The 26113-nt window shown below is 44.3% G+C and overlaps 1 protein-coding gene across 1 annotated transcript; it reads left to right on the top strand.

Moving 5' to 3' along the window:
* The first annotated feature begins 5045 nt into the window (after positions 1-5045).
* Fnta (farnesyltransferase, CAAX box, subunit alpha) lies at positions 5046-25731 on the top strand. The gene is made up of 9 exons (XM_042262694.2): positions 5046-5289; positions 7248-7333; positions 10624-10738; positions 12861-12965; positions 17309-17435; positions 20030-20178; positions 23071-23133; positions 24709-24880; positions 25115-25731. The coding sequence occupies exons 1-9, from the start codon at positions 5087-5089 to the stop codon at positions 25229-25231; spliced, it is 1137 nt and encodes a 378-aa protein (XP_042118628.2). The 5' UTR covers positions 5046-5086; the 3' UTR covers positions 25232-25731.
* Positions 25732-26113: the final 382 nt, after the last annotated feature.

Here is a 26113-nt window from a genome sequence, read left to right on the forward strand (position 1 = left end):
AACTAGAGAGATGGCTCAGCAATTTAGAGCATGTCTTGTTCTTGCAGAGGACCCAGACTCAATTACCAATACCCACATGGTGGCTCACAATGGTTGTGACTCCAATTCCAAAGGATCCAATGTCCTCTTCTGACCTCTGTAGACATCAGACACACACATGATACAAATACATACATGTAGGCAAAACACATCCATATAAAATAAAACTGCTTAAAAATATTTTTTCTAAAATAAAATGCCTCATAGACTTGTGCTGTGGAATATTCCTTTACACTGTGTGAATATATGTTGCTGTGATTGGTTTAATAAAAAAAGCTGACTGGCCAATAGCTGAACAGAATGAGATTAGGAAGAAGAGCCAGACTAGGAGAATGCTGGGAGGAAGAAGGGTGGAGTCTGGAGTTGCCAGTCAGATGCAGAGGGAGCAGGAGATGAATGTGCCATGTTAATAAAGGCACCACCACATGGCAGAGTGTAGATAAGCAATATGGGTTAACTTAAAATTTAGGAGTTAGTAATAAGCCTGAGCTACTGCCCGAGCCTTTGTAATTCATATTAAGCCTCTGAGTGGATATTTGAGTATTTGAGAGGGGCTGTGGGACAGGAAAACTCTGCCAACAGACTTGTCTACAGGCAGACCTAATGGAGGCATTTCTCTCAACTGTGGTACACACACACACACACACACACACACACACACACACACACACACACAATCAAATCTTTACCATGATACCTGCCACTTCTTTTCCTCCATTCACAGGATTCAACCATATTGGCATTCTCTGTGAATCAAGAATATCCAAACTATGCATTCCCCCCCCTTTTCCACCTTGCTCAAACAGCCCCTGAGAAAGCCTTCTTGACCATTCTACCCTAAAAAAGACACCAAGAAGCTAGAAGTGGTGACCCAGCCTATAATCCTACAAAGCAGATGGAGAGCATGACTAGACGTTCCCAGAAAGAATTGACATCTTCCACAGAACTTTCCTCAAGGCCGATCAACTGGTTAGACTGTCAGTGGTTGTGTGGAGTTTGGAATGCTACAAGTCCAGAGCCAAGTCATCTTGGACCATCTTTATACTTTTTAATAGCCATTGCTGTCCTTTGTACCTAACATCTTTGTGACCAATGGTTAAGTCTTTTGGAATGTACAATAGACACACGCCTCCCACCAACCAAAGGCTAAGAATGACATCAGAGAGCCTCTGCGGTCTAGGGGAAAGGTTCCCCACTGCGCCTTAACTACCAAATTAATGTTTCCACCAATGTACTTTTTTTAGAAATCCGTTTTCATTATTTTTAAATTATATGTGAGGGCAGGTAACCAGAGTCTAGAAGGAGCTGGATTTCCTGGAGCTGAAGTTAGAGGTGGTTGTCAGCCACTCAACATACACTCAACCCAGGTCTGCCGGGAAAGCATCAAATGTTCTTAACCACTGAGCCATCTGTCTAACCCATCCATTAATGTACTTAAGAAGTGCCTGGGCCTATGACTATTTATGTTCTATTACTATAAAAGCTTCATGAAACTGTTACCACATTAGACCACGGAATTCAGGGTAACCTAAGTTTGTGTCCCAGGGCCAGGGGCACTCATACTTGCTTTCAGAATTAACTATCTTTTGAGGTGAGACTGGAGGCTAGCATGGGGGATTTGGTTGCAGGCCAACTGGTGCGACATAGCAAGACTCCCCCTGGGGAGGAGGGTGTGGCACACACATTTATATCCCCCTCAACCTGCTTACCTGTTTTATATTTCACATTTACCACCACCTCAATCACAGAGAAGACCCAAAGGCTCACTCTGAAGTTAAACTGGCAAAAAACAAAAACAAACAAACAAACAAACAAACAAACAAAAACCCACAAGTCTAAAGCTCTTCCTTCAAACCCAAAGACACCACTCAAGAGGCCTGAAAAAGTAAAATGGTGAGGAACCTTTATTCTCAGCCAGCAGGACAGGCCCACTTACAGTAGTGGGGAGCAGCACCAACCTCTAAATTGCTTGAGCTTTTCAAGGCAAAAACAGTAATTGTGTGCGGCGCACTCCTCGGCCAGCGAGGAAGAACGACCACCACGCGAGGATTCTTCTCGGATCACACTTTATTGGAGAGCCTTTGGTTAAGGGAGAGCTGGAAGCGAGGGGGCGAGCACTAAAAGCGGCTGCTTTATATAGGGAAAAGAGGCGCGAATCGCTGGCTGAACTTAGCTTGCCACCAGGCACTACAGGATTGGTTAGGGACCAATATATAGCTTGCGCATGTGCAAAGCCGAGGCTTGTATTTCGTCGAAAGCATTGTCTTAGAAGTAATAAATCTTCAGAATGCAAGGAAGTCAGCGCCATCTTATAATGGCGATTGTCCCGGCTCCCTGCAATTGTGTGATGTACAAGAAAGGAAGCTGTGAACATCTGCCGGAAGCAAGCAAGCATTGTTTACAGAAGGGGAAAGATAACAGGTAAGTTCTCAGAGCCTTGAGGTCAGGGACCCATTGTATAGAAATTTATGAGTGGTCTCTGTGACTAGTGACCACTTTCCTCAAGATAATGTTAGCATTTCAGGTTTTTCTTAAGAATACTTTCGTGGGGGGCTGGAGAGATGACTCAGCAGTTAAGAGCATTTGACTGCTCTTCCAGAGGTCCTGAGTTCAATTCCCAGCAACCACAAGGTAACTCACAACCATCTGTAATGGGATCAGATTCCTTTTTCTGGTGTGCATGAAGACAGAGCACTCATATCCTTTAATCCCAGAACTTGGGAGGCAAAGGCAGGTGGATCTCTGAGTTTGAGGCTAGCCTGGTCTACAGGGTGAGTTCTAGAATAGCCAGAGCTGTTACACAAAGAAGCCCTGTTTCGAAAAAACAATAATAATAATAAAAATAAAAAGATAACTATATTTCAGTAGCCCGCTACACAATGACCTTACATCTTGTAAGGGTGGCAGGAAAAATCATCAATCTTTCTGACATCTATGGAAAAAAGCCTGCCAAGTATTCTTTGTTTTTCTTGCATGTTCTCTTCATGTAATAAGGGCAGAACTGTTCTATTTTCTTAACTACACTCTCAGTAGGGATTACAGTAGTGTTAACAGTCTCACATTCTATGTTCCAGATCCTCCCTCCCTCATTTAGCACACTCCGAGAATACATGTCATCACCAAATGGATGGCTTACGTTCTGGATATTTGCCATCTGTTAAGCTTCAGCATGGCTCCTTGGATGGACCCTCCGCTGAGGCCCTCTTATTGCTGCCCTTCCTACATCACCCCTTTTGCCAGTAATGAAGCAGTTAAAGTGGTCTGCGTCCCCAAGTCCCTAACAGCCGTCGGATAACCTCTGAAAAGGGCCACACAACTCATTTTTCTTTCTACTCGGCATTTTTTTTTTTTCAAGGACTCAACTGCTAGAGTGAGGGCCTCTGCATCAGTTAGCCCATGTCATGAGCTGTCAGAAAACCTTAAAGAATTTCAGATCAGCTTAACATCCTTCAGGACCAACTCAATTCTTTGGCTGCTGCAGTGTGCCACAACTAAAGAGGCCTAGATCTCCTGACTACTGCTGAGGACGGGATGTGCACCCTCCTCTGGGAAAAGTGATGCTTCCACACTAACAAATCAACAAATCAAACTGATTCGAGATGGAGCACAAGGGAGATGGAGACCAGATAAGAAACTCAATCAGCCTCCTCCTGTGGATGGGATGTTCCCTCACACTCTGGGTCTTCCCCTTGATTGCTCCTTCTTATCATCCTCACACTATGTTTCTACCCTGTTTTTAAACGTTTTACAGAAATCCCTCCTGGATCAGGGCACTGCCATCACTGGGTCCACATTAGGACAATGGCTACCCTGCCTAGGTCCCCTAGTCTTCAGTATAGCCCCTTCTCATCAACTGTTTTCAATTGATCCACCACAGCAGATCAAGTTAAAACTCTCCTGTATCATAAAGTCAACCCAACTTATGACCCCTTAGATTCTGGGAACACACAGGAAGCAGCCAACGAGAGATTCCCCCCCACCCCCTTTAAATGTATATTCAACGTCTAGAGTGAAGGCCTAATAATCCGAAACTCAGGACAGGAAAGTTGATCTGACTGATAACACCTGTGGGCTGTTAGCATCCGGGACCTGCAGATGGACTCTTCTATCCCCAAGGTTCCCTTTTTTGTTCTATAAAAACGCCCCCCCCCCCCCCCCCCCGCCACCCTTCATTTTTCTAATTAAAGGACAATCTGCTTCTAACGACGCCAGTCTCTTTCTTTTATTTCCACTTTGCTTCGATCAATCCTGATGTCAGAGTCCTCCCTAGGAGATGCTGTGACCAGGCACGTTGATTTTTGCACTGCTGTGAGTGAACGTGGTGCCTAATCGGTAGTAAATATTCGTTAATTGAATGTACCTATTCTCTATGACATTTACAAAGGTGCTTCCCGTTCCTATAACATACATGAGTATAACTCGCACAGAACCCAAACTTAATTTCTATAGACCCAAACCCCCTGGATTAGTAAAATTCTGCTTTATATGAACTCCTAGCATAGAGAAACATGTAACGCGTGAAAAGACTGACTATAAAGGCCCTTTCAAGGTTAAAGTGGAACCCTGAAGGGAAAGGGAGGTGGCTGGCTGTGGACCCTTTGCAGTTCCCAACACTCCTAAGAAGGGAGCGGCTGCAGACTGGAGAGGTAGCTGGGTGGTAGAGCACCTACCTGCCTAGCATGTGCAAGCCTTTGGGTCCCGTCCCGGGCCTTGAAAAAGAAACAAAAGCAAAGAGAGAAAGAAAAGTTCCCCGAAGAAGGAAACAGCAGCTAACAGCACCGGTTCTCAAAAGACACACCTAAAGGTCTCCGTGAAGCCCTGGGACCCGGGGGAACCCTGGAACCCGGGCAGCGAGTACAGTAGCTAGACTGGCCAGGCCAGACCTCCCGGCCGGGCCCTCTACCCCCACGCCTCTATGGTAGGAAAAAAAAAAAAAAAACCCGAGGAACCGGAAGTAAGCCCCGCCGGGGGCGGGGCGGGCCGCGGAGGGGGCGGGGCCTCCGCCGCCACCACCGCCACCACCACCTCTGCTGCGGACGGAGGCGAGATGGCGGCCACGGAGGGGGTCGGGGAGTCTGCGCCGGGCGGCGAGGCCGGACCGTCGGAGCAGCCGCCGCCCCCGCCGCCCCCGCCGCCGCCAGCGCAGCAGCCGCAGGAAGAAGAGATGGCGGCCGAGGCCGGGGAAGCGGCGGCGTCGCCTATGGACGACGGGTTTCTGAGCCTGGACTCGCCCACCTATGTCTTGTACAGGTAACGCCCTCCCGCGGGGCCGAGCGGCGCTGCCCCGGGGCCGAGGTGCGCGCCACGCCGCTGCCGGGCGGACGGGGGCGCCCTCCGGGGCCGCTGAGCCTCACCCCCCACCCCACCCGGGTGCCGGGCCGGCGGCGGCGGCGGCGCCGCTGCTGCTCTCCTCGGGAAGCGAGGGTGCGGTGACACTTCCGTGATCCCGCCGTGCCGCCCCGATCCCACCGCGGTGCGTCCTCGGAAAGGTGCACTTTTTGGGTAGCTCGCTTGCGGGGTCGTGCAGGTTAAATGGAGGCTGGACGGGCTGGGCAGAAACGCTGCCGGGGCTCTCCGTGGCTTCTGCTGAGCGGGGAGAACTTTCTTGCCTTTGCCTCATCTCGGCCACCGCCTGTGCTCGTTCCCTGCTGTCCCTTCTTCCTTTCTGTGTCCCCTAGCTCCTTGTCGAAAAACTGCTGTCTTCTGCAGTTGTACCTGAACCCTTCGGGTGACTTCATTTGCCGTGCTTTTATGAATGAGTGAAAGGCATTATTGCCGCGGTTTCTGCAGCTGAGTTACTTCACATTGGCTGTGGGGTTCCCTGACTCTCAGAACTTTTCTGATTTGTGAATTGTGTTCTTCGGGTGATGACTGTGTCTGGTTTCCGAAGGACTAGCTGGCGGTGTTTTCCACGCCCCTCTCCAGGTTATAGGCTTCATATGGGTCATCCTTTCCCCTGTATGCTTACATAAGGGATACCGTTTCAAGGTTAGCTGTATGCCACAAAGCTCTGCTGTCCGTAGCTGTTTAGTATAGAGAAGAGGAAAAGAGTGTAAGTGAAGGATGGTCACCCTGGGCAGTTCGTGGAAATCTCACCTAAGTGTCTGTCTCCATTGTAGTAGTGTTTGGAGACGACTCCCTGGATTGTTTGAATGCCCAAGTATGCTATACGTGTTTTAAGTACTCAGTGTCTGTTACCCATCCTCAAAACAGCCTTCTAAAGTTGACTGGTGATAGTACCTTCATTTTATAGATGAAGAGACGGACATCTGGAGAGATTAAATAAGTTTCTTAATGTCACACAGGAAGTTGTAAAGCTAATGTTGCAACTTAGGCGGTTGTCAGATTCCAGAGCCTTCTCACACCCCATGCGTGCCAGGCAGGCATCTTCCCACACCCCAGGCCCCTTCACTTTGCCGGTGCCCACTGGAGCCCCCCCTCTGGCGTACAATAACTAGTAGTATGTAGTTTGGGTTTTTTCAAATTTTTTTGGTGTTGGGACATCACACCTAGGACATTGTACGTGCATTCTATCCCTTGAGATATATCCCCAGCCCTACTTTGAGTTTAAAATGTTAGTTTCTAGTAAAATTCAAGTTTTTAAAATACTAACTCCAGAACCTTACTAAATGAATAAGACTGATTTTTAAGTTAAAATTGGATACTTTCTGGAAGACTGCATTTTACCACACCATACATTTGAAATTGTTGATTTATTGATTTTTTTTTTTAAATATGTATTTTATTTTGTATATGCCTGTGTGCCTGGGTGTATGTCTGTGCTTATGTAGCTGCAAGAGTCTTTGGAGGTCAAAAAAGGGCATCAGAATTCTTGGAACTAGAATTATAATTTCATAACTTCATTATGAAATTTCGTCGTTTCATAACTTTTATAACTTCTTGTGGGTGCTTCAAACTAAACTCTGGCCCTCTGCAAAGGCAACAAGCAGCTTCTAACTGCTGAGCCATCTCTCCTGCCCCTTACTTCTCTTAATTCAAAGATGGCTTTCATTTTATTTTTAAAAGTTTAAGATGTAAAACAAAGTGGTAGAGGTTGGCCTGGAAGAATCCAGTCATTACGTTAAGATCTCAGTAAGTTACTAGTTTGAATGAGTGATTGTTGCCGTTAAAAAACAACACCACTACCACTAGAATTGCTTTTCTTCTAACGTGTTTGAGTATAATTATGGGAACATGTGTGTTTTCAGGGACAGGGCAGAATGGGCTGATATAGACCCAGTCCCACAGAATGACGGCCCTAATCCAGTGGTGCAGATCATCTACAGTGAAAAGTGTAAGTTTATGTTTACTAGGAAAATCTCTGTACGTTAAACTTCTAACAAAGTTGAAATTGACAGCCACATAGCAAGAAAAGTGAGAGGTTTTTCTTTAATGAGAATCTGAATTACTTCTGGTGAGGGAATGTTATTTTCTCTGTCATTGTCTTAATATTTTGTTCAAGGAATGGAGATATTTTAAGAAATGAATGTTACGTTATAATACATAATAGCTATTGTATGATTGTGCTTTTAATTTGCATTTAAAGTTTAACAAAGAGTTACTGTTTTATTTAGAATAAGCTTTAGTTGCTCAAGTGCCAGCATTTTAAAACGTACTTTAGCTATGTAGCGCTAGCCTCAGTTGAAATGTATGTACTGATCTTTTCTTTGACAAAGTAGCCTTTTCTTACCATGAATGTGAACTGTTTTGTAAATGGGAGGTCATACAAATGTTGATTGTTCTTCTAGGAAAGGGTAGAGAGATGAAATGAAATGCTCTTTTTGGAATTTTATGTGTTTTTATGTTCACATGTATATATATTTTTTTCTCTCAGTTAATACTTTAGTTTCTAAGATCATTCCTTTTTGCAAAAAGCATTTATTTATTCATGTGCTGATTATTAAGTTATGGTAAAAAATGTTGGAAAATGAAGGACAATGGTATGGGGGTTGCCATATATCAAGTATGAAAATGTAGTACCAAACAGCTAATATGTCAGACTGCTATAGAAATAAGAAGGGATAAGTAATGAAGGTAAGTCATCAGTATATATGAGGCCTTAATGTGTGATTAAAAAGCATGCTTCATGTTTTCATCAATGGCTTAATTCTGTTGGCTGTGTATTTAGATAAAAGCATAATTATATCACTATCTCATATCTTAATGAACATGAAGGTAAGTTAACGATGAATTAATGTTCTGAAACAAAAATAAGCTATATGCAAGTATGAGAGAGTGATCTTTGGGTAGGAATGTAGTTCTGATAGAGCACTTTGCCTGCTGTGTGCTAGGCCCCTGTACTTGATTGCCATCTGTAAACAGGATAAGCAAAGAAAATAACATTTAGTTCTTATTGTGATGAAGGCATTATGAATTAGATATAAAGTACTCTATTAAGGAAAATGTCGGGGTATATAACTATATGAAAATGTTTTCTGAAATATCTCCACATAATATTTTTAGAAGAAATAGAAATATTTACACAGAAATGTTTACCTCACTAGTGATGGGAGAAATGTAAACCTCAACTTTTTGAGATTTGTAAGGTTTCTTGGGGGCAGGAGGGAGACAGAGTCTTACTTTAGCTCTGGCTGGCCTAGAACTCACTGTGAAGATCTGGCCTTGAATTCGCAGAGATCCCCCTGCCTCTGCCTCCTGAGTGCTGGGCAGAGGTTATCTTCTTAGTTGAAGTTCCCACTTCCTAGATCACCCTAGCTGTGTCGAGTTGACAAAAGAGTAAGGAGCACAGTAAATTAAACCTGTCAAAAATTGGAGGGCAAATATACCGAAGTTTAAAACTTACATAGTAGCAGAACCGTAAGCTGAAAACCAAACAACATTATGGGAAAAGATGTGTTATAAAAAGCAGGACTGATAATCAGAATTTGGTAAGGAACTCTTAGACAAGAATAAGGAGACCACATTTAAAAAAATGAACTGAAAAGCTACAGAAAAGGAAAGTTCATTGGCCATTAAATAAGAAATCTGTTATCATTAAGGATAAAAGATATGAAAAATAAGAAAAAACTCATGCTGACCTATGAATAAAGTGATGTCCAAAATTGAAATTGTCTTAAGCTCTATCTATTATTACGGCACATAGTAGTTTTTAAATGGCTAGCATTTTTGGAAAGCAGTATGATATAGCTATACAAATAGAAAGTACTTGGTTCTTAAAACTGAATGCAACCAAAAGAAAAAGAAAAAAAGCCGGATGATGGTGGCACACGCCGTTAATCTCAATACTCGGGAGGCAGAGGCAGGTGGATCTCTGTGAGTTGGAGGCCAGCCTGGGCTACAGAGTGAGTTCCAGAACAGGCTCCAAAGCTACACAGAGAAACCATGTCCAGAAAAACAAAAACAAAAACAAAAAAGATTGACTTTTATATAGATGACTGTTTTTGTCTGTATGTGTGTCTGTGCATTGCATGCATTCAGAAGATGGTGTAGAAACCTCTAGAACTGGAGTTACAGAGGGTAGTGTGCTCTGATGTGGGTGCTGGGAACCAAACCAGGCCCTGTGTGGGAGCAGCAAGTGCTCTTAACTGCTGAGCCACGGCTCAGCCCCCGAGTGCTACTGCTAATACACATTCTGGGCTCACTCTATCATATGGTATGAGGGAGGTGCCAAAAAGATGGAGTGTAGACAAGAGCAAAGGAAGGACCTGAGTTCATTTCTCGGCACCCACCCGAGGCCGCTCATAATCACCTCTAACTCCAGCTCTAGGAGCTCTGGAACCCTCTTCTGGCCTTCATGGATACCTGAGCACACACAGTCGCACTAAATGAAAATAAAAACGTCTTTTTTAAAAAGCTGTGTGCCTAGGGTTAAGAGCCTGGCCACTGGTTTAAATTCTGGTGTGTTCATCTTGCTGGACCTCTATCTATGACCACATGATTTAACCCCTCTGTAGTCAGCACCCATAGAAAATGTAAATGAGGACAGTGAAGGCACTGTTTTAGAGAGAGAGTGAATTCTTACACACACGCTAGCACAGCATTTGGCTCATAGTCAGCACTGGGAATATCAGCTGTTAAAATATGCAGCCGTTTTTGAAACAGCAAGATCAAGGAAACCACCTGTATATCTCAGAGAGAAATAGATTAAAAATAAAACTTATGAACTACATAACCATTAAGAAGATTTAGATGTTATAACATGAACTTTACGGAAGGTATTTGGGAGATTTGGTTTGACATTAACCTATAATACAGGTGGTAAGCATGATTAGACTTACATAGCTCACGCATTGTGTCTGTGACATTGAGTATTGTCTGAGTGGCACTCACGGTCATTTGCCTCTGCTGTAACCCTAGCTCTTGGGAAGCAGGAAGATTAGGAATTCTAAACCAGCCCCGGTTATATAGCAAGTTTGAGTCCAGCCTGGTATACATGAGACATTATCTCAAAAAATTACTACAATAACAAAACAGCCCAACCAGCCAACTCTTTGGCTGTGCTTACTTCCTGGTGTAAATGATACACATGCAAGTAATGCACACATGTAAGTGTGGTGGGGTTTTAAACTATGGTGCTAGTGTTAAGCAGAAGTGACCTGACGTGCTTGTGTGCTCTGTCTCCAGTTAGAGATGTGTATGATTACTTCCGGGCTGTCCTGCAGCGCGATGAAAGAAGTGAGCGAGCCTTCAAGCTCACCCGGGATGCTATTGAGTTAAACGCAGCCAACTATACAGTGTGGTGAGTAATAGGTTTAGTACAGTAAATTAATATTTACTGCTAGCAGGGCTCATGTTTGAGTCCAAGTGACTCCTTTTTTAACTGAATTTTAATTTTCATCAAAATAATAATTCACATATTTGTCTTCAAGTCTGTTGAATGAAAACCAACAATCTCTGCCCCATTCTTTTGTGCCACCAGAGTCCCATTCCCATTTTCTTGAATTAACTTCTGTGTACCAGATAACACTGTGTTACTGTTCGGTTGTTTTGCATTGTCGACATAATTCTTTCTGTGAAGGCTGCAGAGTTCAGTGCACTTTGTACAGCAAGTGAGTTATCTTCCTGCTATCCCTGCTCTTTAATAGATTGCTGAAGGAAGGATTTTGTTTTACTGTTTTAACTTATATTTACTTGTGTGTGTGCACAATGCACATACACATCACAGCACCCTTGGGAGTCAGTTCTTTCCACTGAGTGCGTCTCAGGAATTGAACTCGGGTCTTTAGGCTTGGTGTCACCGGCCCTATTTTTGTTTTCCAAAACAGGTCTAATATAGCCCAGGTTGGCTCCACAGGTCGCCGAGGGTGACTTGGGATGTTGCTGTATCCACTCTGGGTGCTGAAATTGCAGCTATGTGCTGCCCCCACGCCCCGTTTCATGCATGCTAGGCAAACATGCTGTCTATTGAGCTGCATATCCAGCTGAGATTTCTGTTTTTGTTTGGTTTAGTTTCCTAGGTGCCAGTAAGTAATTCCTCTCCCAGACTCTGTGACATGTAAATATTTCTTTACTATTGAATATGTCATACTGTGGTATCTGTTCTACCATTTAAACCTTTTGACTTTTACTGTTTTTTGATTTTTAATTTAAAAAAACCCCTCAAGATGTCACTAAGCAGATCAAGCTGCCCATAAACACATAGAAATCTGCCTGTGTCTGCACACACACACTCAGTGTTGGGATTAAAGGTATAAACTACCACACTCAACTATTTTTTTTTTTTAAATTTACTTTCTCATTTTATAGAGTACATCCTTGAGAGAAGCTTAGAAAAGATTGTGTGGATATAGGTGTTTGACATGGGCTCCGGAGATGGCTCAGTGGTTAAGGGTGCTTTTTGTTTGTTTGGTTGGTTTTGGTTTTGGTTTTTGAAAACAGGGTTTCTGTATGTAGCCCAGGCTGGCCTCAGAGATCTGCCTGCCCCTGCCTCCCAAGTGCTGGGATTAAAGACATGCTGTTGTTCTCACATAGGACCTGGATTTGGTTCCCAGCAACCATGGGAGCTCACAACCATCTGTAACTCCAGTTCCAGAGAGTCTTTTGCCTCTTCTGCCTGTGTACACATACGGTACATGAATATACGTGTAGACAAAACACCTAAATACATTTAAAAAAATCTTTTTAAGTTTGAGATTCATTTAAAATTTTTTTGTCTTAAAGCCTTTAACTTTACAGATTTCTACATTGGAAGCCTTTTTCCTTCAGAATTTCACAATTAATTTCTTTTTTTTTTTTTTTTTTTTTTGCCGCTGTTGAGATTTCTATTCCTCTTTTAAACCTTTTTTTTTTTTAAGTGTGTATGAGTGTTTTGCTTCCATGTATATCTGTGTACCACATGCATGCCTGTTTCCCTCAGAGGTCAGAGGAGGGCGTGGGATCCCCTGGAAGTGGAGTTACAGGATGATTGTATGATAAAGGCTGTCATTTACCATTTATTATCAATCAAAATCTGTGCACAAATGTTTGTAATTAATTAATTATTATATACTGTATGTATGCAAACTATTCCTCAGAAAAGAATGTGTCTTATTTTTTTATTACAGAATGCCAGAGTCCAGAATATTACCTGAAAGTCACATTTAGTTAGTCTTCCCATTCCTTAAACTCAAAACTTGACTTTTTCTCTGTTTCGTATTTATCGTGTGCTTCTCTATTTACACATGAGATGCCTGTTTCTTCTAGTTCTAGATGCAGGAATTTGGACAGTGATAAGCTCTTAGGTTGCTAACTTTTTGGCTGTGTAAAACAAGTCCCAGACTGTTGTCTGTGTGTTGTATTAGTGTCCTGCAGCTTGGTTTGGTCTGCTTACTAGGCAGCTCGTGTGGAGTAACTGAGTTTGAACGCTTGCTGTTCTGCTCTAGGCATTTTCGGAGAGTTCTCTTACGGTCGCTTCAAAAGGATCTGCAGGAGGAAATGAACTACATCACCGCGATAATTGAGGAGCAGCCCAAAAACTATCAAGTTTGGTAAGAGGAAAGCAGGAAGGACGTCCGTCCCTCTGCTGACAGCGTGGGTCCCTGGGAGCTGAGATTCCGTTATCATCTTAGTACTTTATCTCACACGGTTTCCTGCCTCCTGGGGTTGTAAGTTGTGACCTCAGGAGCAGCAGTGCCGGAGTGGGAGAAATCGGAAGATTGTTTTCCAGTCAGTATCAAAACTTGTCTATTTGACACTTCATTCTTTTGACTGAACATGTGTGTTAGTCTTGTGGATACAGAGAAACCGGAAACAGTCTAAAGGTGAAAGTGAGTAACAAAACCAGTTTTTTTTAGGAGCTTTGTGAAAAGCGTGATGGTAAAGGTTTTCATAGGGTGCGTGCGTAGCAGTTCATCCCATGAGATAGCATTGTTTGTAGTGTAGGGATCTTTATGTTGGGGAGAAGGGCACTCGTGTCCAGACATCCCGGGCAAGGGCACACTCCCAGTGACCAGACTCCTCTCACCGGGGAGACTGATATCAGGGACACTGATAACGGAAGGAAAGGACTGGAGTCTGGATAGTGCTGCTCGCAGAGACTGGACCTGAGGAGCAGACTCCGCTGCCACGCTGCCTGTGTGTGTGGTGGTGCGGGAGTGGTGGGGGAGTAGGAAAAACAGGAGAAGAATGAAAGGGCGCCATGTGCTCAGGGACGTGCAGTAATTCCATGTGACTAGAAGACATTGCAGAGTCTGATCATAAGAGGCCTCATGAACATTGGTACGGATTTGGGCTGACCATAGTGGGAATTTCCTTATGGGGACAGGTGTTGTGGGGGTTGAGACAGGCCCTTGTGTAGTCATGACTGACCTGAAACTGAATATGTGGACCAGGCTGGCCTTGAACTTGTGATGATCCTGGGATTATAGATAGGCATGTACCACTACGCCTGGTAATGCATTTTAACTAAGGAGATGATGTGATTAGATTTGTGTCTTAGAAGGTGTATTAGTCAGCTTTTTGTCACACTAACACTTAGGTTATCATTTGTAAGGAGAAAAGCGTTCACTTGGCTCATGATCTCCAAACCATGGTTGGCTGGCCCGTTGATGTTGGGCTGATCTTGAGGCCTACATTGTGGTGGGCATCTGTGGAGAAGGAACTTGCTTTCTATAGCAGCTGAAGCAGAGAGACAAAGGAGCTGGTGTCCAGACATCCCCTGCAAGGGCACACTCCCAGTGCCCTAACTTTCACCAGGCCCTGCCTCCTAAAGGTGCCACCATCTCCCAGCAGCTCAGCAGGCTGGGGCAGAGCCTTCCCCACAGTCAGGAAGGATCCAAACTCCAACAGGTTATGGTGACAGCGGCGGAGGGTGGACTGTGACAGGTTTGCAGTCTGGGAGGCTCAGCTGGCTGCACTTGGGGAGGCTGAAGAGGCAGCTCACCAGATGTGGTCCAGCTGCAGGGGGAAAGGATGATAGACTTGGGGACGGCAGTGTGGTGGCTTGAATAAGAATGTCCCCATAGGCTCGTGCTCTTGGACACTTGGTCCCCATTTGGTGGCACTGTTTGGAATGGTTAGATGTGGTGGTGTTGGAGGAAGCGTGTCACTGGGGTGGACTTGGAGAGTTAAAGACTCGGCATTTCCAGTTTGCTGTCTGCTTTGTGCTGGGGCTCTCAGCTTACTGCTCTGGCTGCCACGCCTGGTGCTGTGTCTCCCCCGTGATGGTCTCTCCTTCTCTGAGACCATCAGACCACATACACCGCTTTCCCATCTACAGGTTGCCTTGGTCGTGGGTGTTCTGTCACAGCAACAGGAAACAACTAACGTAGGAAGTAGCAGAGCATCTGCATGCTGGTGTGACAGCTGAGTGAATGAACAGCGGTGCTGTTATCCTAGAAGCTGCACTTTGGGAAGAAGGACGGAGTCGGTGTTGGACAAGAGGGTTTGGTCAGGATATGGAAAACTAACTGTCTAAAGGGGACTGAGAAGCTCTCTGTGGGGTCGGCATGAGTTGCTGATTAGATACAGGGCACCGTCTGCTTCCTGGAATGGAATCACAGCTGTGATGAGGGTGTGCAGGGAGAATGAACTCGGGGAGCAGACTGGCAGAAGGGCACCGACGAGTCCAGGTCAGGAGACAGGTGGAAGCCACAGTAGAAGCCAGTGGTGGAGTGTGTGCTAGTGTGTGCTAGTGTGTGCTAGTGTGTGCTTAGCATCCTAGTACCCCGTGCTCAGTCTCCCGCGCATGCACGTTTGTGGCCAGGGATGGATTAGTGCAAAGAAAGAAGCTGAGAACTTGGACCCACAGTTGGGATAGAGATTGGAATGGGGAGGAGTCTTGGGCACAGGTTAGCCGGAGGAGAGACTCTTCATTCCAGATGTAGGTAAAGAGCAAGCATGAGCTGCTATCTGGCCCAGTTGGGTAATGACTTTTGTAATCCAATTTTATCATGAACTAGTATGTAACTGACATAAATGTAAAATTTTCAAAGAATTGGAACATAAAAGACCTAACAGTAAATAATGCAGCATGATTTTCTAAATCAGGCAGTTACTATAGACATTTTCTTTTGTAGAAAAACTGTGACAAGCAACTTTACCACTGTACCCCATGAAACCAGGTAGTTGCATTCCTAAGAAAACTATGTTAAAAAATAATGGCTAAGCCAGGCATGGTGACACATGCTTGTGACCCCAGTGTTCTGGAGGCTGAGGCAGGATAAGTAGTTCCAGCCCTGCCTTGAGTACAGTAAGACTGTCTAGACAAACAAAACAGGAATAAGAAGAACAATTCAAAAAATTCGTGTAAGCCAGAAAAGAGATTAGCTAGAAATTTTAGACCTCGTGTTCACCCTTTGGACATTCCAGCTTGACGTGGTCATTACAGAAATGTTAGCACCATTTTGTAGCTGTCATGGGAGATTGGAGATACTTATTCTAGACCCTCCTGTAAGGACACTCTGTTAAGATGCTTCTATGTTGCTGACTCTGCAGCTGGGATCTCACTGTCTCTGATCCCGGGGGCAGGGGGTGAATAGACGCAGAACCAAACGGCACAGGCCCTGGGAGATTGTAAGCTATCTCGTTTATTAAGCAAAGGACTGAGGTATGTATGTGTGTAGTTTTGGGCGGGCTCTGCTCCCAGCTCCGTGGTGTTTCCCGGTTGGCTCTGGGTCTTACGTCGGCAGTTGTCATCTTGAGGGTCCAGTTTCAGGCTCCTCTGGGTCAGGATGCTACTGCGCATGTCAGAGCTCTTTGTTTAAGGCATGGCCCAGTGCTTAAGTTCTCCCCGTGAAACTATGCTGTGAACTGTTCCTCTCTTTAGTCTTCAGATCACAGAATAGCAGGAGAATGTTTTATTGTTTTGTTCTGAGAAGTCAGTTTGGTAAAACTTAGAGAAACCTGAGAAAGAAAATGTTAGTAGGAGTCAGTGACTTGGGCAGTTCTGATAATAAATTTGGAAATCTTTCTTCCTAGGATTTTCTTACGGATAGTATCTTGCCTTCATAGTTTGTGAGATGAATTTTTAAGTTTTCCATCCAAGTAGTGTAGATTCTTAATCGGGCATTGGATTCCCCTTTTTCATGTCACTCCTGCTCACTAGTGTAATAAATACTATAATGGATTTGTTTAAAGGTCAGTATTATTCCAGTACATTTCACACACATGCAGTTCATGTGTGGAGATCAGGGGTCTTTCTAGACTAGTCACAGGTATGTGTTACCACGGTGATTCTGTTCTTTCCTAGTCATGTAGGGATGGAACCCAGAGCCATACTTACCGGGCAAATGCTCTAGTGTTGCGCTAACTACCAAGCCTCACAGTGCATTTTAGAATCTTGGGTGTGTTCAACTTTTTAGAGTAAGGAAAACTAAAACTGGGACCCAGTATAAAACACAAGTCTTTTCCTAACATAGAAATTTGTCTTGTGGCAGAGTTGTAACTTGTCCTAGTTACATGTTTTCTAGGGCAGAAGTGAGTCCTGCTACAAACTGGTAGAATGAAGAGTCGCTTGTATGGTGACATTGTGAACATCGTGATAACTGACTGGTTTTAAGTAGAGTATCATTAACCTGGGTGGACTAGAATCCCATCTGCCATTCATCTGTATGCAGTGCTTTAGGATTCCTGGACCAAAGTTCAGGCTGTGAGAAGATGACTGTACTTGCAGTCTGGCCTGCGAGGAGCCACCCCTGTGTCCTAGATCCCTGCTTGTGTACATCTGTCACTGTACCTCTCAACTCCAGTGTGCCGGGATTCCCTGTCCCGGTTAACCCCTTCCTGGCAGTCTGGAGACTGTACCTCTTGAATGCCCTCTGCACCACCTAGCGGGGCCTGTGAGCCCATGTGTGGGTTCTGAGCGAACCTAAGCCCCCTCTTCTTTGGACAGGCACCACAGGAGAGTCCTGGTGGAGTGGCTCAGAGACCCTTCTCAAGAGCTCGAGTTCATCGCCGACATCCTCAACCAGGACGCAAAGAACTACCACGCCTGGCAGCACCGGCAGTGGGTCATTCAGGTACTGCCCTTCTGAAGTCCCAGGGTGCGTCTGGACGGGGCTGACAGGGCACTGTGCACAACAGTTAGAGCCTGTCAAGATCCCTGAAACCCGACATCCTTCATGTTTTATCATCTCTATGGCTAGGTTAGCGAATAACTTCATATTAAAGAAAAGTAATAGTAAATTGAAAGAAAGTCGAGATTAAATTTACATTTTATCTTTTTTTCAGACAGGGTCTCATTATGTAGCCCTGGCTGTCCTGGAACTCACTATAGACCAGGTTAGCCTCAAACTCGGAGATCTACCTGACTCTGTCTCCTAAGTGTTAGGATTAAAGGCGTGTGTCCCCATGCCATCACAGCTTTTACAAACTTATTTAAACATTTAAATTTCTTCATATTTAATTAGAGGGGGGGATACATTTTCTGAAGCTATTCAGTGTCTTTTTTTTTTTTTTTTTTTTTTTTTCTAATTTTAAAAAGTCATTTTTGGGCCAAAAGAATCTCATGTTGACCAGGATGGCCTTGAACTTGTTATGTAGCTCAAAGTGTCTTGACTTTTTGACCTTCTGGCTTTTGGTTCCCAAGTGCTGGGGTTCCAGGAACGTACCACTATATCCAGTTTTATGTGCTCCTGGGGGTTGAACCCAGTCCTTTCTGCATGCCAGGCAGTCTAGCAGCTTAGCTGTGCCCCAAGCCCTAGTGTTTTTATTTTCATACTGAATACTGGAATCAGCTGGGTATGGTAGTTTCATACTTGTAATCCTAGCACTCAAGGAGACAAAGGCAGGCAGATCTCTGAGTTTGAGGCCACCCTGGTCTACATAGCAAATTCCGGGCCAGACAGGGAGACATAGTGTGACCCTGTGTCAAAAACAAAAGCAAATAGAAAAGAAAATTGTAATTACATAAAGCTATGTGTCACCCACAAATAGACGCACACGTCTGTCTATGTACCATAACAACTTAAATACAGTGTCACCATTGTCTTTGAAAAACTACTTATGTAGTATGGTTTTTACTGAATTGTCAGAGGTTCCAAATGAAGGGAGCGCAAGAGGCCCTTCAGTTACATTGTAGCTTTTAAGTTCCTCTAATGAACATTTCTTCTACTTTTACATTGGATATGTGTGGCTTCATGTTTCCAATCCAATTTTTAGAAGGCAAGATTATTTTCAACTATAGTAAGAGATAAGTGAATTCTGAGAACTGAAGAAAATCTGTACATTTTTCATGCTAAATAAAATGGAAAGAGATACTATGTCCTCTCAGGTGTGGTGGCACATGCCTATAATTCCAGCACATAGAAAATAGGAGCAGGAGGATCAAGAATTTAAGGCCAACCTGGGCTACATAAGACCCTGTCTCAAAAAACAAAAAATGAAAAAAAGAAAGAAGATCATGTCTTCAGTTTGAAAGTGAGACATACACATCCTTAAAATCACGTAAGACAGGGGCTGGAGAGAAGGCTCGGTGGTTAAGAGCACTGGCTGCTCTTGCCGAGACCTAAATTTGATTCCCAGCACCCACATGGCAGCTCACAGCTGTCTGTAACTCCAGTCCCAGCGGATCTGATCCCCCCTTCTGGCTTCCATGCATGTGGTACACAGACGTGCTTGCAGGCAAAACATCTTACACATAAGATTAAAAATGAAGAAAAAAATGATTAACAATAAATTATGTAAGCCAGTGTTTCTCAATCAGTGGTGCATGGGAATAATCAGCAATATTTGGGAGTGCTTACTGTTTATGGTCACAAAAATAGCACTCTCCATTATTCATCAGCACAGAATTTGTCACCAAAATGGTCTCTTAGTTTCTTATTTTCAGTGTGACTTTTAAAATCAGGAACCAGCTTACCGGAGTTCTTACTCTTAGTAGAGTCAAGGAAGAAATAAAAATACATTAGGTTTTTCAAAATGCCCTAACCATAAAGTAAAACTTCAATACAATTGTGAGTATTTCTCTACATGTATTTTAAGGTAATTTTATCATGTATTTGCTTTTTAAAACTTACTTATGTATTTTGTTTGTTTTCTTTTTGAGACAAGGTTTCAATCTGTAGCCCCAGGTAGCCCTGAACTCTTGATCCTCCTGCCTCAGCTTCCTGAATACTGGGATAATGGGTATGTGCTCCCACACCCACCTACATAGACATTTTGAAGTGCTGCTCTTCATTTGTTAGATGTTAATACCAAATTATATTAATTTGTGTGCTCGTAAAGTTACTTAGCCTTTTACTACTGGATCTGGTTATTGTTGGTAGTGTTTGTTTCCCCTCTGAATTTTCTTTGATGACTTGTGTTTGTTTAGTTTGTGTCTTTGGGATCTATGTTAATTTTTTTTCTTTGGGTTTTGAGACTGTGTCTTATGTAGCTCAGGTTGGCCTTGAATTTACATAGCTGAGAATGAGCTTGAGTTTCTAATTCTGCCTCCACACCCTGAGTGCTGGGACCACAGGCTGCTCTTCAGGTGTGATAACCCTGTCTTCAGCCCTACCTCCTTAGCTTTGCGGACATTTGGCTTATTTTTTGTTTGTTGTTTTTGTTGTTGTTTTAAGTACTAGACCATTTCTAACTAGATTTTTTTTTTTTTTTTTTTTTTAACTTTTAGGAATTTCGACTTTGGGATAATGAGCTACAGTATGTAGACCAGCTTCTCAAAGAGGATGTGAGAAATAACTCTGTCTGGAACCAAAGACACTTCGTCATTTCTAATACCACTGGCTACAGTGACCGTGCTGTGTTGGAGAGAGAAGTCCAGTTAGTATCATGCTTCACTCATTCCTTCACTAGAAATGTGCATGCCTGTCATGTCTCAGGCACTCAGATGCTGCACGGTCAAGACTTCCCTGGGTCCTGCCTTTGGGAACTCAAACAGGGCAGATTGGGGAAGCAGCATGTCAAGGATGAGTTTGCTTGTGATGTGGTACATCTCTGTGTTGCAGTCCCTTAATTCCTTGACTTGTTGCTTCTAGAGATTATGAAGAAATCCAGCTTCATGATGCCAGGAAATTTCGTTCTGGATCTATATTCACTAAATCCTGTGAATTTTAGATAGTCGTTCCCAAATGCCATGCTATTCTCATGTCAGATTTTTGACTGGACAAGTGTGAAGTCGCATTGTCCATTGACTGACTGTAGGTGTGGAGCGACACTCCTGGCCTTAAACAAGGAGGACTCCAGACGTTGACAAATGTCTTTTGTGGCAAAGTCACACACTCACGGGAGCGCATACTGAGAGGTGCTGTATGTAAAGCTGCAAGGAGTAGAGAGTTTATGTCGATAAACGTTAATAGTCTCTACCCTTATAACCTTATTTGTACATTTGGTTTCAGTGTCTATTTCATACTTTCAGCATGCATTCTTGGCTTTGGTTTGGGCTTTAAATTTTTTTTTTGGTTTATTTATTTTATTGTATGTGTATGAGTATTTTGCCCAAATGTATGTCTCTTTATGATGGGTGTGCTTGGTGCCCATGGAGGTCAGAAGAGGGCATCAGATCCCCTGGAACTGGAGTTATGGAAGGTTGTGAGCCACCGTGTGGACGCTGGTCCTCTGCAGGAGTAACAGCTGCTCTTAACCTCTGAGCCAGCCCTCCCCGACCCCTTTTTAAAATAGGCGCAGGCTGGTCTTGAACTTGAGAGTTTCCTGCCTCAGCCTCTCGAGTGCTAGGATTCCAGGGAAGCCCAACCACACTCAAGAGTCTGTTCTTGACCCAAATAAATAGTGGATGTAAGAAGAGAAAATGTCGTCCTTGGGTTAGCTTTTAAAAGAACTGAAATACTGAATATTAAGTGTGTGGAAAGTACATGCTTGTCTCCTCGCCCTTTAGGAATGGATTAGTGGTCTTCTGCTGTTAAAGAGAAATAACAAGAATCTGAATTTGTCCTAATTAAGGCAAATTCCCTAAAGATGGCAAAAATGATATTTAAAATGTTAGTAATAGATGTGTTTATCAAGAATTTATAGTATGTAGATCTGATTATAGTTTCTTTACTCTTTTCCCCTTTTATTATAAAAGTAGTGTATGTTTATGGGAGAAAATTATACTGAGTTAAATAAGTTTAAGGACAAGATTCTTTTTTATTTAAAAGTGCTTTTTTTTCCATTTTACATACCAACCACAGTTCCCCTTCCTCGTCGCCTCCTGCTCCCCCCACCCCACTTCACTCCCACCTGATCCATTCCTGAGACATGGTAAGGCCTCCTGTGGGGAGTCAACAAAGTCTGGCATAGCTTGAGGCAGGATCAAGCCCCTCTCCCACTGCATCAAGGCTGAGCAAGGTGTCCCTCCATAGGGAATGGGCTCCAGAAAGCCAGTTCATCACTAGGGATAAATCCTGGTCCTGCTGACAGGGACCCCACAGACTGCCCAAGCCACACAACTGTCACCCACATTCAGAGGGCCTAGTTCAGTCCCATGCAGGCTCCCCAGCCGTCAGTCCAGAGTCCATGAGCTCCTGCTAACTTGGGTCAGCTAAGACAAGATTTCTTATTCTTGAGGTGGGATGTACTTTAGTTGGAATTGCAGAGCCGAGGATTTGATCCCCGCACTGCATGAGACCAAGTGTGGTGGGGCGGTGCACACCTGTATCCTCTGCACTTAGGGGATGTGGCAGAAACATCAGAAGTTGAAAGTCATCCTTTGCTGTCTACAACCTTACTCAAAAAAAAAGACTAAATGAAAAATTGTAAAAAGATTTTAATTTTCTCTAGAATAAGCTACAATTATGTATATCTTTCCAAGCTTTGTTAATACATTTGCAAATATTTACACACAACATTTTTCTACAGGTATTGTTTTTTGTGTGTATGCAGGGGTTTTGTTTGTGTTTGTTTTTACCTTTTTTTTTTTTTTTTTTTGGTTTTTCAAGACAGGGTTTCTCTGCGTAGCTTTGCGTCTTTCCTGGATCTTGCTCTGTAGACCAGGCTGGCCTCGAACTCACAGAGATCCACCTGGCTCTGCCTCCCGAGTGCTGGGATTAAAGGCATGCGCCACCACCGCCCGGCTTCAAAGTAAAATCTTTGAAGACTTATGTTTTTATTTGTGTATGTGTGCCACATGTGTGCAGCTGTCTGCAGAGGCCAATGACTTCCTGTCTCCTGGAGCTGTGATAGCATGTTTGTGAGTTTTCCATCATGAGTGCTAGGAACCAAACTCAGGTTCTTAGGAAGAGTAGGAAGCACTCTTAACCACCAGGCCATCTCTCCAGCCCTTCCATATAATTGAAAAACAAAACAAACCCTGTTTCTTCTGTGTGTGCGTGTTTTGTCTGCACGTATGCCTGTGTATCACACGCATGCAGTGCTTGGAGCCGACAAAGGAGGGCCGTGGACCCTGGGACCGGAGTTAGAGGTGGTTGTGATCGATCTGCCCTGTGGGTGCTGGGAAGCTGGAAGAGCAGCCACTCTCTTAACCCCATTCCTTTGTTTGTGGGGTAGGGCGGTGTCGAGACAGGCTGACAGCTGCGTACTCGGCGTTCTCTTACCTCATCAGAGCTCCAGTGGTACAGGAGGCATTGGAGGACCCAAGTGAATGAATGCCTGGCAGGAGGGAAACAGGAAAGCACATGTCCGGTTCCATCCCAGTGTTGCTGAAACCGTATCTACTTCTGATCTGGTCTTCTAAAATAATGCTTGTTTTCCGCTCAGGTATACCCTGGAAATGATCAAGTTAGTACCACACAATGAAAGTGCATGGAACTACCTGAAAGGGTAAGAGGCTGTCTTCACTGCTTGTGCATAAGAGAACCGCCGGGGGGCTGCCAGCCGCATCACAGAATGTGCTCATAGCCGGGTTCTAGCAGAATGCTAAGGAATTGCCTGTGTTGGTACATCTAATAGAAGCAGAGCACGGTTATGGTGATCCCCAGGCATCGTGCCCTCTGCCTCCCCCTTTCACCTCTAGGCACACATCAACACAGTTTAGAGCAGTCCGCAGGAAGTGCTGATGCATTTTAATTGTATTTATAACTCCTCTAGCCGTTTCCTGTCTGAGTGCTGAAGCCTCTAGACTTTACGTCAAAGAACGGAATACACACTCGTGTATTCCTGTGGGCTCAGTACAGCGGGACAGAGTAAACCTGACAAGTTACTCCAGTGGGTGGCCAAGCTCTCTACTGCCAGTGTCCAGTGACAAGCCTTACTCTTGAAATAAGAAGGTTTCCCGGGCCTGGCCCTTGATGTGCCCAGAGCATGGCATGGGGCCCAGTCACACCTGGAGATGTGCCAGGAGCTGTGATCCCCCAGATAGCTGAAGGTTTGAAGATCTGTCTCAAACAGAAGTAGGGGCGTCTCTCCTGCTCTTTTCTTTCTTTATAACTTTAAGAAAGAGTTCTTGGTTTCTGAGGAGCCAGACAAGGCACGGTTGTTTTTATACCTTCCTGAGCAGAAGCAACGGAAGGTCAGAGCGCCCTGTGGTTAGCTGGAGGTCACAGGCCCCGCTGCCATGAAGATGAAAATTAAGGGCTGGAATGGTGTGGCGCTTGGCTCTGGGTAGCCAAACTGCAGCATCTGCAGGATGGCGGTTAGCGGCTGCTGTCCAGACTGTCAGGGGCCCCTGGTCACCAAGAGTGGAAGTCCAAAGAGAGGCCGGTGCTGTGCCCAGTCCCCTCTCCCAGCACTGTGCCAGGCTCAGCCCTTCCCTTCACCAGATACGGCATCCTGAGACCCCTCCTCACAGTGGTACCCGGGACCTTGTTCTGTACTGGGGCCAAGGACGCTTTCCTTTTGGCTGAAACAAGGTTCTCTTGTTTGTGTTTTTCCCATCACATCATTGACACTCATTGGATAAGTAAAACTCATTAAAGTTCTGAGCATTGCCCAAAAAATGGGTTCTTTTCTGCTTTGTGTATGTCACGCAGTTTAAGTTATAAATGATAGTTAAAGCTTTTTAAAGTGATCTCATTTCTACCGGGCTGATCTCAGACTAGGAAGCTGTAGGTGACCTTGAACTCTGTGTTCTCTCCCTCCACTCTCCAAATGCTGAGATTGTAGGCAGGAATCACCACGCCTCATTTCTGTGATGCTGGAGATTGAGCTCAGGGCTTTGTGCATGCTAGGCAGCCACTCTGCCAAGTGAACTACATCTTCAGTCCAGCTTCATTGTATTTTTAATTAATTTTGCTCAACTTTAAATCGCCCTTGACAAGCCCACATAGCTTACAGTTGTTTTTTTCCCCAGCCTCATTTGTTCCTCACAGGTCTTCCCTTTGTTTTGTCTCGCTCGGTTCTCTTTCTCCTTCTCCTGTTCGTGTGTGCTCTCTCACAGTGGAGTCTGTTTTGTTGTAGGATTTTGCAGGACCGAGGTCTTTCCAGATACCCTAATCTGTTAAATCAATTGCTTGATTTACAACCAAGTCACAGTTCCCCCTACCTAATTGCCTTCCTTGTGGATATCTATGAAGACATGCTAGAGAACCAGTGTGACAACAAGGAGGACATTCTTAATAAAGCACTAGAGGTGAGTCGTCGTCGTCGTCATGTGGAACAGCGTCCTGGATCGGCTCAGCCGCTGCACTGCTGTTGGTCCCACTCCTCACAGTTGCTGGGTTTTTTCTGCTTTGGGGCAGCACTGTGTCGGGAATGTAACCATTGTACGGAGTCTCATTTGCACGGGACCTACGCTAAATCGCCATAGGTCCTTGAGGTTGAGTGGTAACGTTTACTTGAATGCATTTTTATTTTTTCTTTGCAGTTATGTGAGATCCTAGCTAAAGAAAAGGACACTATAAGAAAGGAATATTGGAGATATATTGGAAGATCCCTCCAGAGTAAACACAGCAGAGAAAGAGACATACCAACGAATGTATAGCAGTGAGAGCGTCGGACGAAGTGGACGCCGCTTTCTTTCTAAGGGCCTCTAACACAGGAGTGAAAACTTGAGCGACCATCCCTTGCCTGTGCGCTAAAGTTGTTGCCCAGGTGCTGTTTTTAACAAGAACTAAGTAGGATACTCCTGTATGCTGATGCTCTTCAGACTAGCTCTAAGAAGTCAATTCTCGTAAAGCAAGGTCATTGGAGGGGGGTAAAGGCCTTCCCATAAAGGAACTGCTGCTTTGGTAGTCTTCCCAACATTTAATCCAGTCCTGTAGAATCAACTCCTCCCGGAAGGTGTGTGTGCAAGGCTTTGTGCTGGTAGTGACTGAAGGTACCTGTCACTGGTTTGTGGTGACTTCAGTCTGGTGCATTAAACAGGGACCGCGACTGTTGACTAGAGCTGCTGTGCCACACTCACGGTATCTTGCTATCACTGTAACCAACTAATGCCAAAAGAAGGGTTTTATAATAAAAACACATGATCTATAAACGACAGCACCCTAGTCACTTGGTTTTGACTTTATGCAAGGGACATTCTAACAGTTTAGAACCAACAAGGAGCCTAGTGCTTGGGAGGCTGAGTCAGGAGGATTGCTGCAAGTTTGAGGCCAGCCTGGACTGCATAGAGAGGTTCAGGCCAGCTCAGAAAACAGAGTGTGGCCTTATTTTAAAAAAAGAAAAAAAAAAAAAATGGTGCCAAAAAAAAAAAAAATGAAGAATCATGAAGAAAATATTGCTATAAAATTGGTGATCGTGGTGAGGGAAATGTAAACTTGTTAAAATGGGACTTGGTCCATTTTTTAAGCAACAAAATCTACTCAAGATAATTTAAACTGTGGACTTATTCAACATAGATAGCTCATAGCGTCATTGCCTC

This window comes from Peromyscus maniculatus, chromosome 17, assembly GCF_049852395.1.
Source record: "Peromyscus maniculatus bairdii isolate BWxNUB_F1_BW_parent chromosome 17, HU_Pman_BW_mat_3.1, whole genome shotgun sequence".
Classification (NCBI taxonomy): domain Eukaryota; kingdom Metazoa; phylum Chordata; class Mammalia; order Rodentia; family Cricetidae; genus Peromyscus; species Peromyscus maniculatus.